This window comes from Lissotriton helveticus, chromosome 7 (genome assembly GCF_964261635.1).
Source record: "Lissotriton helveticus chromosome 7, aLisHel1.1, whole genome shotgun sequence".
Lineage (NCBI taxonomy): Eukaryota > Metazoa > Chordata > Amphibia > Caudata > Salamandridae > Lissotriton > Lissotriton helveticus.
The window spans coordinates 1,600,909,066-1,600,926,400 of record NC_136068.1 but is presented as its reverse complement, the minus strand read 5'-3'; the positions used below and the strand labels follow the sequence as shown (position 1 = coordinate 1,600,926,400).

At 47.9% G+C, this 17,335-nt stretch overlaps 1 protein-coding gene across 10 annotated transcripts in view; it reads left to right on the top strand.

Annotated features, from left to right (window-relative positions):
* The window catches only part of LOC144770575 (carnitine O-palmitoyltransferase 1, liver isoform-like), a 525,217-nt gene that overhangs the window by 407,041 nt on the left and 100,841 nt on the right, over nt 1-17,335 (top strand). For all 10 annotated transcript variants that reach the window (XM_078655216.1, XM_078655221.1, XM_078655217.1 and 7 more), the window contains exons 12-13: nt 230-335; nt 471-587. In XM_078655216.1, the coding sequence (XP_078511342.1) occupies nt 230-335; nt 471-587 (223 nt within the window). The remainder of the gene's footprint in view (nt 1-229; nt 336-470; nt 588-17,335) is intronic.

The following is a 17,335-nucleotide window of genomic DNA, read 5'->3' as shown; positions in this document are numbered from 1 at the left end:
TATTATAGAAATACTCCTTTTGGAGGGTGAAGCCATCTCTATTTTCTAAGAAATGTGTTCGACCTCTATGCAGAGTAGTCTTTGATCGGTTATAGGTGCGAGTGGTGACTGCTTCTGTAAAGTAAAAGTCCAATTTTTCCTTTGATTTCATGAACATACTGTAAATGTGTTGGAGAAGTAGGATATTGGTTTCACACATGAATTTTCTTATTTATCTCCTCCCACTTAGGTGGTTTGACAAATCTTTTACCTTTATCGTGTTTAAGAATGGGAAGGTTGGTCTAAATGCAGAGCACTCCTGGGCAGATGCCCCTATTATTGGACACCTGTGGGAGGTAAGTAGAGGGTGATTGTTGTTGCATATGCATTGTTATCATCTGTACTCAGACAAACAATTTGCTTCTTGTCACCCATGTAATACTTTTTGCACATTCAACTTGTCTGACTTTTTGGTTACCTCTTCTCATCAGTCTGTGCTGGCAACCGATTGCTTCCAACTGGGTTATAACACAGAAGGGCATTGCAAAGGAGAGACAGATGGAATACAGCCGGCTCCCCAGAGGCTACAGTGGGATATCTCCAATGAGGTTAGTTTTCAACACTTTCAAGATATTTAGTGACTTCAGTGAGATGAAAACCTTTGTCCAAACAGCAAGAGCCTTAACCTATTAATGTTTTGTTCTTGGCTATCCACAAGGGGAATCTCTTTAAAGTCTATGAAGTTGATTTGCTTGGGCCAAATTAGGGATATGTTGAACCCCTTATAGGGGAGGTCCATCGAGGTGTCTTTTGAGGCTAGGATTAAATGTGTGTATTATAATTATTTTTGTATATTTCTTCCAGTTAATAATCTAAATAATGTGGACAGCCCATGGATGTCTAACATATTACCTCAGTAGTACAGAGAACATCAACGGGCTGTCCATGTCATTAAAAAAGATCATGCTTTTGGTTGAAGCGTCTTAGATTATCCAGACTCAATTGTGAAGGTACCACAAAGAAGTGCTCAAGCTTTAGTACTAGTCTGAAGAGGCTTGGAGTGGTTGGTACGGAGTCTACTTTGCAGCATCCCAAAAAACACACAAGGAGTAAGGCAAAAAGCATAATTTATTATTGTATTCTGTGATTTTATCAGTAAGATTGATGCAATGTTTAAACGTTTATGGGTCATCTCGTTGGTTGCTAAGGATATCCAGTTTTCAGTACCTATTCATCCTGACACAGTTAACATGATTTTCTCAGATTTTGAAAATGATTGCATTCATCCTAATTCTTCTCAGTCTGTTCTTAGTATGTTTTGCAAACCCTGATAAGGTTTCTCCTATGCTACCTCTTTAGCTTTTGTCCTAGGATTGGGCATTCCATCCAAACAAGGGCAGTGGTTTGATGTGTTTTTTACAGCACTATCTTGGCTCCCTTTAACTGATGTTCCAATGAATGCCTAAAATTAATGAATCATTTTCTTTGCTGATTCATTAATTGGAAAATCTTTCACCAAATTTTTTTGCTCATGAAAAAAGCAGAACATCGCATATTTTTCAAAATCCATTCTATCAGAGCCTTTCCTACATTAAAAAAGAGTGCATCCTATTGGTTCCTAGATTTTAGGGCTAGTGTTGTGATGGGATAGTGTTAGGTCTAGGGTTCCCATTGGCCTCTAGGGGTTTCCTGATTACTAGGGCTATAAAAAAGGCCAGGGTTAGGGCGTCTCAGCCCAGGCGTCGAGGCTAAGGGCAGAGAGGACAAGGGCAGTTGCCTGTTTGAGCCTGTTAAGGGCAGAGAGGACAAGGGCAGTTGCCTGTTTGAGCCTGTTAAGGGCAGAGAGGACATGGGCAGTTGCCTGTTTGAGACTGGTCGGGACTAGGGCCAGAAATGCTACCCTTTTTCTCATTTAGCAATACCCAGCCCACACCATCCACATCCACAAACAGAGCAACACACTCACACCAAATGTACACCACGCACAACACTATGCACAGATTAATGTACCAGCCTGCACTACAAACCCAACCAAACCACATCTACACACCCTACTATCCCAACTACCACACATATCCACCATTACCTACAAACAGTACACAACTCTATCCTATACCACTAACCAATACACTCATCACTAACACAACACCACTCAACACCATACATAAGTACATCCCATTCAGACACACTCTCCCTGCTGTAATTACACCTAACAGACCTTCCATCAGTTTTCAAACAAACACCCTCCTCTCCCTTCTACCATAATAACACTAACGCACAGCACACACACTGCACACCACCACACTTTGTAACTCTTGCAACGCATATACTTTCAGTGTAATTATGGATCTACATATTTATCACTTTCTTCTAATTTAGCATTTCCAATGCACTACCCTATTTCTCAGCCTGTACTTCGCTCAGTATATCTTCTAGCCCAACCTTCTGAGTCATCTCAAACTTCTTCTACTACTCCTTCCAATGCACTACCCTATCTCTCATCCTATACACCTATCAATATATCCTCTACATCCACTCTCTCATTCATCCCAAACCCCATACCACTACTATGATTGCCAAAATAACCTTTTCAAGACTCTCGCCTACTCTACCCCTCCTTGTATCATCTGACACCTCTTTTACTATACCGATCCCCTAAAACAAAGCTTTCTAAACTCTTTCCTCTGAGTCCTCCCCTCCAAAACTCCTTTTTACTCATCCAAAAGCTTCCTCCTATTGCTAAGACCTAAAAATAAATAAAATAAACATCTTTCACTCTTTTATCCCTCCACTATCCTTTTTAATCGCAATTAACAGACTAACATGTTCACTTCTCAAATTCCATATTAAACTATACTAATATACTACCCAAATAACTGAATAACATATCCACTACTCAAATTACTTTTTTTTTTTTACTGTGCTAATTTTCAACAGTAATCCTTTATGGGTTCCGGAGTGGCGTGCTACTCGCCAGAAAAGCGATTCAACACCCATCAAGGGTAACAAGTGCTATATGAATGAAAATCTTTCTTCCCCTTTTATCCCTCCACTATGCTTCTCACTCCAAGTAACTGACTAATAATATCCACCACTGAAATGACTTCACCATATTAATTCACCACTGATCCTTTGTAGGCTTCCTGAATAGCGTGCGTCAACAAGCGCTATATAAATACAAACCTTTGTCCTCCTCTATCCTTCTGCTATCATTCCAAATCCAAATAACTGACTAACCTATCTACCACTTAAAATGTACTTTGCATGTTTCACTATACTAATTCAACACTAATCCTCTATGGGTCCCGGAGTAGCGCGCTACTCGCCGAAAAAGCACTTCAACGCCTCGTATGGGGTAGTAAGCGCTATATAAATGCAATTACAATACAATACAATCCTCTACAGCAAAATGTGACTCTGGCTTAGTACTTCACGTAAATCTATGTTCCATCATGAGATCAAGACAAACTTCATACCCTTTTCCATTGTGTTTTTAAAAAAAATTATTTTGATTAACACGTTTGCCAGTACAATGGGATGCACATTTTGCATATTCAGTACATGACCATTCAGAATCATGCAGTCGTGAGTCTGAGCCATAACGTTTGTGAAGTTTACAATTCGGTTATATATCACCAGAGAATATTCAATGCAATGTTCTTCTGATAGATACATCTGCCTTGTGGATTCCTCACCTTGTGAATATCCCCCTTGCGTCATCAACGTTCAGAAAATTCTTTGTAGCACGCCGGCGTGGACAACGTCATAAGAGCACGGCATCGCGCGCGACTCCGTCTGACGTCACCGACTCCTTATTAGACCCACGTCGGCGTGATGACGTCAGTTCCCTTTTTTCCGCGTCGTCGACGCTAACGGTTTCTGGTGGGATCTTCTGTGATTCAGATAGTAACTTGTTGCTATTTTGTGTTACTGTTTCTCTATCGAGTGTCTGTTCTTCGTCGAGGATGTCGTCGAGGAAGACTGGGTTCAAGCAGTGCGGATCGTGTGCCCGAATGATGTCTATTACCGATCCGCACGACGATTGTTTGTGGTGTCTTGTGTCGGACCATGATGTCAAGAACTGTCGATCCTGCCTCAAGATGAACCCAAAGGCTTTACGAGAACGTGAAGCAAAACTTCTGCTGGCCAAGGTGAAAGGAAAAGAGGCTGGAAGGTCTTCGAGGTCAACATCTAGACGTTCGAGGTCGAGGCAGAAGTCCCGATCGAAGTCGAGATCGGCTTCGACGTCCAGAGTGAGGTCGAGGTCCGGATCGAAGTCTGCTTCGGGTCATACTTCGGGCTCCTCGAAGAAGCACAAGAGGAGGAAGCATAGCTCAAGACATCACTCTGGTAAAGAGTCTTTGGATTCGAAGAGAAGTCTTCATCTCGAAAACATCACAAGGACTACGTGTCACCTTCACCTATGCGATCTCGTGAGGGTGCCCCGGTTCCGGAGCAAGAACCAGATCCGGAGTCGTGCCATTCTTCGGAGCATGAAGGAGATGGGGAGATTTCACGGTCACCGACTCCGGTGGGAAACCCTGGAAATCAAGATGGCCAAGATGAACCGATGCCGGAGCAGCCTCCTTCGGAGCAGCCGATGGGTTCGTACCCTCCCCTCCCTTTCCTGGTCCTGGACAGGACCCCTCGCATTTCCTTAATGCTATGTTTGGCGTTTATGCGAGAGCAATGTACCCCAGTGGTGTTCCGGCTGGTCCCATGGGTCCATTGTCTTTTAACTTGGGTGTCCCTCAAGCTTACGCTCCGGCACCTTTTATGCCGATTATGCCGACGCCTTATACACCATGGCTCGGTATGGCACCGCCGATGTCATCGACTCCGCACACGGCTTCGCCGGCTCCGGAGCGACCTCGAGAACTGGATCGAGGTACGACGCCGGTTCGAGATTCTCATCCTCCAGCTGTCCCGGCTCCTCGTTCGACGCCGGTTCCAGCTCCGTCTGAGTCGTTACCGGATCCGTCGACTTTGATTCGTTTGGAGTGGTCGAGGCGCAGAGCTCAGCACCTCTTGGAGGAAAAGGAGTATGAAGATCCTGAAGTAGAGGAAGGAGAACGTCTGGATCAAGGGGACTGTTTTGAGGACCTGCATAGTGCTAGTGGCCTGGAACTTTCTCCTGAGTGCGGTTTACCATCAGTTTCTGATGCACTATCTAGGGACGAGGCACCCTACCATGTTGTCATTAGGAAGGCTGCGGATCTGCTCAATCTGACTTTACCTACCGTTGAGTTCAAGCCTAACATCCTCCCGGAGGTTTTGCATTCGCCTTCATCTATTATAGAGCCTACACTCCCATTCACTGAGGCTTTGACTGAGCCAATAATGGAGGTCTGGAAGAGACCATTGACTGCTCCTGCGGTGTCCAGGTCGGTGGCAAGCCGTTATAGGGTAGCACCTGGTGACCCTGAGTTTCTCTTTTCGCATCCTTCTCCGGAAAGTCTGGTTGTGCAGGCCGCTTGTTCCAACAGGTCTGCAGGTTCTTTTCCACAGGTGCCTGCAGATAAAGACTCTAAAAAATTGGACCAGTCTGCGAAAAAGATTTTCTCCTCGGGTAGCATGGCTCTTAAATCTACCAATGCTACTTGCCTGCTGGGGAGATATGTTCATGCATTGATGGACTCCGTGAAACAATTGTCAACTAAGCTTCCGGAGGAAGATAGAAAGAACTTCAATGAAGTGGTCTCTGATACTCGGGCTGCAGCCCACCTAGTAATTCAGAGTGGCATGGACACGGCGGACTTTGTGGCCAGGATAATGGGCTCTACTGTTGCCACGAGGAGGGCCGCATGGCTCAAGTCTTCTGAATTTTCAGCAGATGTACAATCTACTCTAATGGACTTACCATTTGACGGATCAGGCCTCTTTGGGGAAAAAAGTGGATGTAGCTTTGGAGAGGTTCAAAGATAGCCGGGCAACGGCAAGGTCTTTGGGCCTGCAGGCTAGAGGCTCTGCCACTAGGAAGATTAGGGGATTTTGTAGATCTACTTTTCGTCCCTATAAACAAGACCAGCAGCAGCAGCAGCAGCAGCAGCAGCAAAACCCTTTGTATAGATCATACAGAGGTAAACAAAGGGGTCGTGCTAGTGGACGCCAAGCCTCCTCCTCCTCTACTTCCTCCTCTAACAATCAACCCCCACCCGCATCAGCAAAGCAGCCCTAGATCCGCCATTCCGGATCATGCGGGTCCGGTAGGGGGTCGGCTTACTCATTTTCTACGGGATTGGGAATCGGTTACATCGGATCTTTGGGTTCTCAATCTCGTAGAAAATGGGTATGCACTTCCTTTTCAGGAGTTTCCTCCCAATTACCCTCCTTGCCAAGGTTATTGTTCGGAGGACCACCTGCTTCTCCTGCAGGAAGAAGTCCTGGCACTGTTCAGAAAAGGTGCGATAGAGGTGGTTCCAGAGCAGGAAAGGGGTCAGGGATGCTACTCCCGGTATTTCCTTATCCCCAAGAAGGATGGCAGGCTTCGGCCAATCCTGGACCTCAGGATTTTGAACCTCTATCTCAAACAGGAGAAGTTCAAAATGCTCACACTTGCACAGGTTCTTCAGGCGCTGATGGAAGAAGACTGAATGGTGTCGATAGACTTGCAGGATGCGTATTTTCACATCCCCATTCTGAAGTCGCACAGAAAGTATCTCCGTTTTACGGTGGGATCGCAACACTACCAGTTGGCTGTCCTTCCGTTTGGGCTTACTACTGCGCCTCGAGTTTTCACCAAGGTGATGGCAGTGGTGGCTGCGCATCTCAGAAGGTCAGGGGTTCCTGTGTTCCCCTATCTGGACGACTGGCTGATCAAAGCAGAGTCGCCGGAGAAGGTGCTCCATCATCTGCAAGAGACAACTCAGTTGTTGCACAAGTTGGGTTTTTCGATAAATGTACCCAAGTCTCACCTGGTGCCCTCCCAGCGCAACCTGTTCATAGGTGCGGTACTGGACACCTCTGTATGTCGTGCATTCCCTCCTCCTCAAAGGATTCGCGACATACAGGAAATGATTCCTTTATTCTACAATGGAGCGGTTGTTCCAGTCCTGAAGGTCCTTCGTCTGCTCGGTCTGATGGCTTCTTGCATTCTGTTGGTCAACCATGCACGCTGGCACATGAGGGCACTCCAGTGGTGCCTCCGCAGGCAGTGGTATCAGCACAACGGAGATCTCAGGGAGTTAGTGAGGATCTCCAGAGAAACTGCAGCGGATCTGTTTTGGTGGAGCGTGGAAGGCAATCTGTCTCAAGGAAAGCCTTTCCAACTGCCTCCATCGGTTGCCACAGTGATAACGGATGCATCCACTCTCGGGTGGGGTGCTCATCTGGGGGATCTGGAGATCAAAGGTCTTTGGTCTCCAGAGGGAAGGTTGCTTCACATCAACCTTCTAGAGTTGCGGGCGATACGTCTGGCACTCAAGGCCTTCCTCCCTTGCCTTCGCGGTCAGTCGGTTCAAGTCCTGACGGACAACACGACCGCGATGTGGTATATCAACAAGCAGGGAGGAGTAGAGTCGCAGTGTCTCAGCAGAGAGGCTCTGCGTCTCTGGTCAGATTTGTCTGATGGCAAATCATCTGGCCGGAGTTCTGAACGTTCCTGCAGACGTTCTCAGTCGGCAGTTCTCTGCCGACCACGAGTGGAGGCTCCATCTGGAGGTTGTTCACAACATCTTTCAGATGTGGGGGGACTCCTCGGGTGGACCTGTTCGCCACTCACGAGAATGCTCACTGCCTGTCATTCTGCAGTCTCCAGTATCCGATGCAAGGAGCTTTGGGGGACACGTTTCAGTTGAGTTGGGAAAATAAACTCCTTTACGCGTTTCCTCCCATACCCTTGATTCCTCGGTTCTGAGGAAGATTCGCCAGGACCGGGCCCAAGTCATATTGGTCGCCCCGGATTGGCCAAGAAGGGTGTGGTACACGGACCTTCTCCACCTCTCCTCTCACCCGCCGCTCCGTCTCCCTCTCAGGGCAGACCTCCTCTCTGAGATGGAGGGGCAGGTTCTACACCCCCACCTCCAGACATTACACCTTCATGCCTGGAGATTGAACGGGGCAACTTGAATTCCTTTTCTCTCCCTCACGATGTGGTGGATGTCATTCTTTCTGCCAGGCGTGACTCCACTAAGTCCATCTATTCTTATAGGTGGTCTAAATTTGTCTCTTGGTGTGGGGAAAGGGCTGTTAACCCTTTGAAGGCTCATTTGTCTGACATTTTACAGTTTGCTGATTTGCTGTTGCCACAGTCAAGGTTTATCTTTCGGCCTTGTCGGCATTTCTCGGTTTGCCTGATCAGCCTTCTCTTTTTAAGTCTCCTGTGGTTTTAAGATTCTTGAAGGGTCTCACTAATAAGTTCCCTCCTACTCCTTTTGTTGTTCCTCATTGGGATTTGAATCTTGTGTTAACCTATTTGATGGGTTCTCCCTTCGAACCCTTGCACAAGTGTTCCTTGAGGCTTCTATCTTTTAAAACGGTCTTCTTGGTTGCAATTACCTCGGCAAGGAGGGTAAGTGAGCTTCAGGCTCTTACAGGTAGATTCATCAAGCATTTTTGCGAGCGCAAACGGTGCGAATCGCAAAATTCGGCCGTTTGCGCCCGCAAAAACGGCATTTGGAATTCATCAATGGGTCATGAACTCGCAATTTTAAAAATCGCAAATAATTGCGATTTCTCAAATTGCGATCGCATTTAAGGAATCTCAATTAGAGATTCTTTAAATGCTTTTTATGAACCTTTGAAAAATTGCGAATTCGCTATTTTTTACCGCTATTTACCGCGAAGTCTGACTTTGTGGTAAATAGCGAAAACTTAGAAAAATGCACATTAGTGCATTTTTCTAAGTGGTATGTTGCACACACACATGTCCATAGGAAATGTGTGTGAGTAACATCAGTCTACATTGACATTTCAGGGCTGCTACAGGGTGTCCTTTGGACACCCCTGGCACCCTTGAAATCGCATCCTTATTTGCGATTAGCTAATTGCTAATCGCAAATAAGGATTGACTCCCTATTCATTCCTATGGGCCTTTAGGCCCATAGGAATGAATGGGGAGTAATTCCTTATTTGCGATTAGCAATTTGCTAATCGCAAATAAGGAGGCTGTAGGAATCTCAATTTATTTTGCGATTTCTACATGAATCCCGATTTGCAAGTCCTTAATAGCGATTCCTTAATAATCGCTATCAAGGACTCGCAAATCGGGACATTGATGAATCTGGGGGTTAGTTCCAAGCCCCCATTCTTGACCATTCATGCTGAAAGAATGGTTCTCAGGACCAGGGCTGCTTTTCTTCCTAAGGTGGTAACTCCCTTCCATTTAGGACACTCCATTACCCTTGCTACCTTTTATCCTCCCGCTCACCCTTCCAAGGAGGAGGAGAGGCTTCATCGCTTGGACCCAAAGAGAGCAGTCAGTTTCTATCTTGATAGGACTAAAGACTGTTGAGTTGATGATCAGCTCTTCGTGGGTTTTGCTGGCTGCAGAAAGGGCAGAGCGGTGCACAAGCGCACACTTTCCAGATGGATAATCCTGTGCATCAAGATTTGCTACTCTCTGGCGGGTAAGGACCCTCCAGAGGGTACAGAGCGTATTCCACTAGAGCAAAGTCTGCAACATCCGCTTTGTCTAGAGGTGTTCCTGTTGAGGACATTTGCAGAGCCGCGACTTGGGCCTCCCTCCACACTTTCGCGAAGCGTTACTGCTTGGATACCGAAGTGAGGAGGGATGGCCACTTCGCGCGCTCTGTCCTCCAAGATTTTTTGGTATAGCAGGGTGGACACCCTCCTCCTGGAGTGGGGACTGCTGTGGGACTCTATTCACAAGGTGAGGAATCCACTGGCAGATGTATCTATCAGAAGAACAAGTTACTTACCTTTGGTAACGCTTTTTCTGGTAGATACAGTATCTGCCTGTGGATTCCTCACTGACCCACCCGCCTCCCCGTTGTCCACTCTGCTATACCTAAGTTTATGTATATTTATATTTATATTTGTATATATATTGGGTTGTTGATGCCTTTGCTTCGCACTATGTGTGCTGTTCTGATTTGTATGTACTATGTACACTGTATATATGTATATTTGCTGTCATTGGTCCGTCCGGGTGCCTCGAAGGCACGGAAAAAAGGGCGGAACTGATGTCATCACGCCGACGTGGGCCTAATAAGGAGTAGGTGAGGTCAGACGGAGTCGCGCGCGATGCTGTGTTCCTATGACGTCGTCCACGCCGGCATGCTACGAAGAATTTTCCGAACTTTGCTGACGCAAGGGGGTTATTCACAAGGTGAGGCATCCACAGGCAGATACTGTATCTACCAGAAAAAGCGTTACCGAAGGTAAGTAACTTGTTCTTTACAGTCGTTGCTGCGCCACTTCCCCTGCGGTGATTGTTTGTTATTTTATGATTGCTCCTGACCTCGTCGTCGCCCTCCTTGTGCGGGATGGCATTCTTTGCACTGGTTGAAGTGACTTCTGACGTGTTAAGACCCATTGTGGTGGTGGTTTTAGTGGTTTGTGTGGCCTGGGTGATGGGTGCCGTTGCTTTTCTTTTTTTATAGGCTTGAATATGCTGTATACGTTTGGTGACTGCGAGTGTCCTGTTATGGTTTCGATTTGACTTATTGCGATAGAGATCCTATTAGTGGATGGAGAAGTTTCAACCTCTAGGCTGACACCCTCAACTTTTGTTGATATTGTCTCAACTTCACTTTGAGTCGCGTCTTGCTTCTTCGTGGTGCTGGTTGCATTCTGTGCCTGTCTTTGTTTTTTCCCCATTTCTGGCCTTTCTTCTGGCCTCTCCCATTTCTGGCATTTTCTTTCCCGCTTGGATAGTGGGGCTATTATTTTTGGTGACTTGGTACTATGATCAGTTGATGGAGAGGCCAGGGGGCCTGGGTTCCTTAAGACTGCTGTTGGTGGTGATTTATTAATATTTCCCGGTGATTGGGCTAGGTTGGACTCCAGTGCTTTTGCATTTTGCTCCTTAAGGGGGCTAGAACAAACCGTATCCTCTTCCCTCAGTGTTTCTTTCACTTTGTTGACTGGTGGGTTGGTCTTGAATGCGGTCTCCCTGGAGACCCCCAATAATTCAGACATTAAACCTGGGATTACAGCCAATTGATCTATTATTTGAGTGCAGTGGCAATGACATGTTTGAAAAGTAGTTTCTCGGTCTTGCTGCACCCTCGTGATCATGTCGCTAAAGTTTTGCAACTTTTGTTAGCTAAGATGTTTAAGAGATCCACTTGGGTGTCTAACTTGTTGGCGTGATAGATCATAGCTTTACCGACGGTGTCCAGGGTATTTAACAAGTGCGTCCAGACAATTGTCGGTGGTGATCTGGCTTTCTCCTCCTGTAGTAATTAGAGGTCCGGAGACAGTAAATTCAGTGAATCCGGAATCTCACTTGGTTTTTCCCTTTTTTGTGAATCGGCACAGTGGGGAAATTTTGAAAGTTTTTAAAATTGAAGGACGTGTCATCATATTGGTTAGAAAATGGGAGATCCTGGCCACTTTGATACACTGTTGCCAATAGGTGTTGAGGCGTGATGTGTTGGTATTGCTTCTTGTTGTTTATTTCGACAGGGTCCATGTCGTCTATAGGCGTGGGTATATGTTTGTTTCCAAATGGACTGAGAATGTTTAAACTCGTCTCATGTGTTAGAACTGCCTCATTGCTGCAGTGGCGGCTAAGTGCTGTTTGTTTTTCCGGCGCAAATGAGATTCTGAAATGGGTGGATGATAATGGTAGTCTATTAATGCCTCGGTGGCTTTAGTTTTGTGGCTTTGTCCCCTTTCTAGAGGAGTTTTGGTTGTGTGGAATTGCGAGTCTTGGGCTTCACTATTTGTCGCATTTTGGTGACCTGGTCACGTTTACCGAAATTCCTCTATTTCTTGATTTTGGCTCTTGCTGCTGCTTCTCACCCGGAGAGACTTTGTGGCGACTTCACTTTGAGTATCGGTGGTATCTTTGCTGATTTTGTAATGTTCAGGGCGTTGGAGTTCAGTCTGATCCTGTTTAATCTTGATGTTTTTTGTCGTCACTTTTAAGAAATCAGTGATCAGTGCCGTGTACTGCTATTCGGGCATGAATGATGCCTCGATGGTGCCGGAGGAGTACCTTGCTTGCCACCTTCAAGAGCTACGTGTGGAGCCGACTCAATAAATTTTTTGCTGGTGATGGGCTTGGTGCTTGACTTTGCAAGGGTCACTGCGCTGATCGTTGATGAAATTCTAAACATGTACTGCTTGTCGCAGTTTATTTACGTTGGCTCTGTTTGGATTGCTCCTCCCTTCAAGGAGCCAAGTGGGCTGCTGGTTTCCTCCGCGGTCAACGCCGGGGGGCCTTCCTTTTCTGTTTCCTTTTTGGAGTTTGCTAACAAATTTTTGTCTTTTTTCTCCCCTCCTCTTGTTCTTCCAGACCTCATAGTGAGTTTGTTTCCCTTTCACCTAGTGAACTGGGATTGTGGGCTTGGTCAGTGTCTCTTGGGGAGGGGTTTGCTTGATGACTTTTGGTGTTTGGGTTGCTTGCCAGAGCTTCCTGTAGCTTCCTGCGGCTCCCGCGGTACAGGAACTCTGTACCTGCTCCACTAACTCAGTTCTTTAAAGTGCTGAGGAAGGTTTTTCTAAGTAAGATGGGGAGTGAGATGGGGAAAGTCCAGTGCTCACCTCACCACACACCTCAGCACTTTGGTTATCACTTAGAGTGTCCTGGTTGGGGCTCTGGTAGGGATTCTCACAATTGGTCTTTCCGTCTACCTGTCTGACTGCCTTGATTCCTGATGGTTGTACCACCTGGCTGGCAAAGTGGCTAGGGAAGGCTGCCTCACAGCTCCTCAGCTCCACAACTCCTCACAGCGCCTCTCTCCAAGGGTGCAAACCAGAAGGGGGGCAGAGGCAGAGATTTCCAGTCTGTTCATTCCTGCTACCCCAGTTGCCCCCGTAATCTCACCGCAGTTCTCTATGCGGTGTGGAGTGTGGGACGGCAAGCTGGGGGTACTACTGCTGCAGCTAGGACCCTCGTTGTCCTCACTACGGCTATTGCGGCTGCTGAAAACACCTCAAATTCCGGGTGCCGCTGCTGTGGGTGCTACACAACACTGTGATGTTTTGTGGCAAGCTCACCGTCACCCGGGACCGGGATCCTCGACCGATGACACATGCAGTGGGATCAAGGATGGGAACAGGAGTGCCCAAGTGTCTGGAATGGCCAAAGCGGGCACGCCCACTTGCGTTCGGTCCGCTGGGTGGGCACAGCTATGGGCTGAACCGGACCAGACCGCAATCCAGCTGCCCCCGGAGAAGGAGCCCGGTGCCCGATGCTGGAGTGAAAAGTGAGGCTGGAGCCCGGCGTGAGCTCGATCGCCGTGGCCTCGGCGTCTCACTGCTCCCTGCTCGCAGCAGTTGGCGAACAGTAAAACGAGGATCAGGATCAGCCTGGGGGTCGAACGAAATTCAATCACTGCCCTTGTCGTCAAACAGTACACCAAGGTATTTACAAGCTTTCACTTGTTCTAGCTGCCAACTGCTTCAGAACAGAATTTTTGGCTATGTTCCGCCTTAAATAAATAAAAAAGACCTGGACTTTTCACCAAACAGACGATGTCTTAGTGTTCCCTATTTAGGATTAAGGGGCGGTTCTCTTGGGGATATCGTCTTACTCTAGTGTCGTAAGAAATTTCGTATGCCTCTCCTCCCACTGTGGCTACAGTGAGTGACTGCATGCATCAGGATTGGGATACTTGGGTGTGTGCACTGACTGTGCACCATCTCTGTGAGGTACGCAATCCGTGCACCGCCTGAGGGCCTCTTTACCTCTGCGCCTGCATCTGTAATATGGCACAGTGTTAAGGATTCACTCATTTGCACTGAGTCACGCACCCTTGCAAAAGAGGTCATGCACTCTGGGGATTAATCCAGTGCGCATTTAGTGCTGGTGTGAGCCATATTTCAGAAGTGGCTGCACAGGTGTCTGTGACCTCTTGTGTAAGTGCCTGGGGGTGGAAAACATAGGTGGACACACTGTTGTGCCCTAGCGGCATCACCATCGTCATCCCCGACTCCAGCATTGTCCATTGCTGGGCTGCAGGCTCTGGAGCCGACAAAGGCAAGACACCACATGTCAACTGAGCCAGTGCCTTATTATTTTGATAAACATGGAATTGGGGGCAAATGGGAGGGGCCAGAGGACCCTTATGGTTACCAGTACTCTGTAGAAGAAGTTGAGGACAACTGGTATGAGGAGGAAAAGGAGTATGAAGATCCTGAAGTAGAGGAAGGAGAACGTCTGGATCAAGGGGACTGTTTTGAGGACCTGCATAGTGCTAGTGGCCTGGAACTTTCTCCTGAGTGCGGTTTACCATCAGTTTCTGATGCACTATCTAGGGACGAGGCACCCTACCATGTTGTCATTAGGAAGGCTGCGGATCTGCTCAATCTGACTTTACCTACCGTTGAGTTCAAGCCTAACATCCTCCCGGAGGTTTTGCATTCGCCTTCATCTATTATAGAGCCTACACTCCCATTCACTGAGGCTTTGACTGAGCCAATAATGGAGGTCTGGAAGAGACCATTGACTGCTCCTGCGGTGTCCAGGTCGGTGGCAAGCCGTTATAGGGTAGCACCTGGTGACCCTGAGTTTCTCTTTTCGCATCCTTCTCCGGAAAGTCTGGTTGTGCAGGCCGCTTGTTCCAACAGGTCTGCAGGTTCTTTTCCACAGGTGCCTGCAGATAAAGACTCTAAAAAATTGGACCAGTCTGCGAAAAAGATTTTCTCCTCGGGTAGCATGGCTCTTAAATCTACCAATGCTACTTGCCTGCTGGGGAGATATGTTCATGCATTGATGGACTCCGTGAAACAATTGTCAACTAAGCTTCCGGAGGAAGATAGAAAGAACTTCAATGAAGTGGTCTCTGATACTCGGGCTGCAGCCCACCTAGTAATTCAGAGTGGCATGGACACGGCGGACTTTGTGGCCAGGATAATGGGCTCTACTGTTGCCACGAGGAGGGCCGCATGGCTCAAGTCTTCTGAATTTTCAGCAGATGTACAATCTACTCTAATGGACTTACCATTTGACGGATCAGGCCTCTTTGGGGAAAAAAGTGGATGTAGCTTTGGAGAGGTTCAAAGATAGCCGGGCAACGGCAAGGTCTTTGGGCCTGCAGGCTAGAGGCTCTGCCACTAGGAAGATTAGGGGATTTTGTAGATCTACTTTTCGTCCCTATAAACAAGACCAGCAGCAGCAGCAGCAGCAGCAGCAGCAAAACCCTTTGTATAGATCATACAGAGGTAAACAAAGGGGTCGTGCTAGTGGACGCCAAGCCTCCTCCTCCTCTACTTCCTCCTCTAACAATCAACCCCCACCCGCATCAGCAAAGCAGCCCTAGATCCGCCATTCCGGATCATGCGGGTCCGGTAGGGGGTCGGCTTACTCATTTTCTACGGGATTGGGAATCGGTTACATCGGATCTTTGGGTTCTCAATCTCGTAGAAAATGGGTATGCACTTCCTTTTCAGGAGTTTCCTCCCAATTACCCTCCTTGCCAAGGTTATTGTTCGGAGGACCACCTGCTTCTCCTGCAGGAAGAAGTCCTGGCACTGTTCAGAAAAGGTGCGATAGAGGTGGTTCCAGAGCAGGAAAGGGGTCAGGGATGCTACTCCCGGTATTTCCTTATCCCCAAGAAGGATGGCAGGCTTCGGCCAATCCTGGACCTCAGGATTTTGAACCTCTATCTCAAACAGGAGAAGTTCAAAATGCTCACACTTGCACAGGTTCTTCAGGCGCTGATGGAAGAAGACTGAATGGTGTCGATAGACTTGCAGGATGCGTATTTTCACATCCCCATTCTGAAGTCGCACAGAAAGTATCTCCGTTTTACGGTGGGATCGCAACACTACCAGTTGGCTGTCCTTCCGTTTGGGCTTACTACTGCGCCTCGAGTTTTCACCAAGGTGATGGCAGTGGTGGCTGCGCATCTCAGAAGGTCAGGGGTTCCTGTGTTCCCCTATCTGGACGACTGGCTGATCAAAGCAGAGTCGCCGGAGAAGGTGCTCCATCATCTGCAAGAGACAACTCAGTTGTTGCACAAGTTGGGTTTTTCGATAAATGTACCCAAGTCTCACCTGGTGCCCTCCCAGCGCAACCTGTTCATAGGTGCGGTACTGGACACCTCTGTATGTCGTGCATTCCCTCCTCCTCAAAGGATTCGCGACATACAGGAAATGATTCCTTTATTCTACAATGGAGCGGTTGTTCCAGTCCTGAAGGTCCTTCGTCTGCTCGGTCTGATGGCTTCTTGCATTCTGTTGGTCAACCATGCACGCTGGCACATGAGGGCACTCCAGTGGTGCCTCCGCAGGCAGTGGTATCAGCACAACGGAGATCTCAGGGAGTTAGTGAGGATCTCCAGAGAAACTGCAGCGGATCTGTTTTGGTGGAGCGTGGAAGGCAATCTGTCTCAAGGAAAGCCTTTCCAACTGCCTCCATCGGTTGCCACAGTGATAACGGATGCATCCACTCTCGGGTGGGGTGCTCATCTGGGGGATCTGGAGATCAAAGGTCTTTGGTCTCCAGAGGGAAGGTTGCTTCACATCAACCTTCTAGAGTTGCGGGCGATACGTCTGGCACTCAAGGCCTTCCTCCCTTGCCTTCGCGGTCAGTCGGTTCAAGTCCTGACGGACAACACGACCGCGATGTGGTATATCAACAAGCAGGGAGGAGTAGAGTCGCAGTGTCTCAGCAGAGAGGCTCTGCGTCTCTGGTCAGATTTGTCTGATGGCAAATCATCTGGCCGGAGTTCTGAACGTTCCTGCAGACGTTCTCAGTCGGCAGTTCTCTGCCGACCACGAGTGGAGGCTCCATCTGGAGGTTGTTCACAACATCTTTCAGATGTGGGGGGACTCCTCGGGTGGACCTGTTCGCCACTCACGAGAATGCTCACTGCCTGTCATTCTGCAGTCTCCAGTATCCGATGCAAGGAGCTTTGGGGGACACGTTTCAGTTGAGTTGGGAAAATAAACTCCTTTACGCGTTTCCTCCCATACCCTTGATTCCTCGGTTCTGAGGAAGATTCGCCAGGACCGGGCCCAAGTCATATTGGTCGCCCCGGATTGGCCAAGAAGGGTGTGGTACACGGACCTTCTCCACCTCTCCTCTCACCCGCCGCTCCGTCTCCCTCTCAGGGCAGACCTCCTCTCTGAGATGGAGGGGCAGGTTCTACACCCCCACCTCCAGACATTACACCTTCATGCCTGGAGATTGAACGGGGCAACTTGAATTCCTTTTCTCTCCCTCACGATGTGGTGGATGTCATTCTTTCTGCCAGGCGTGACTCCACTAAGTCCATCTATT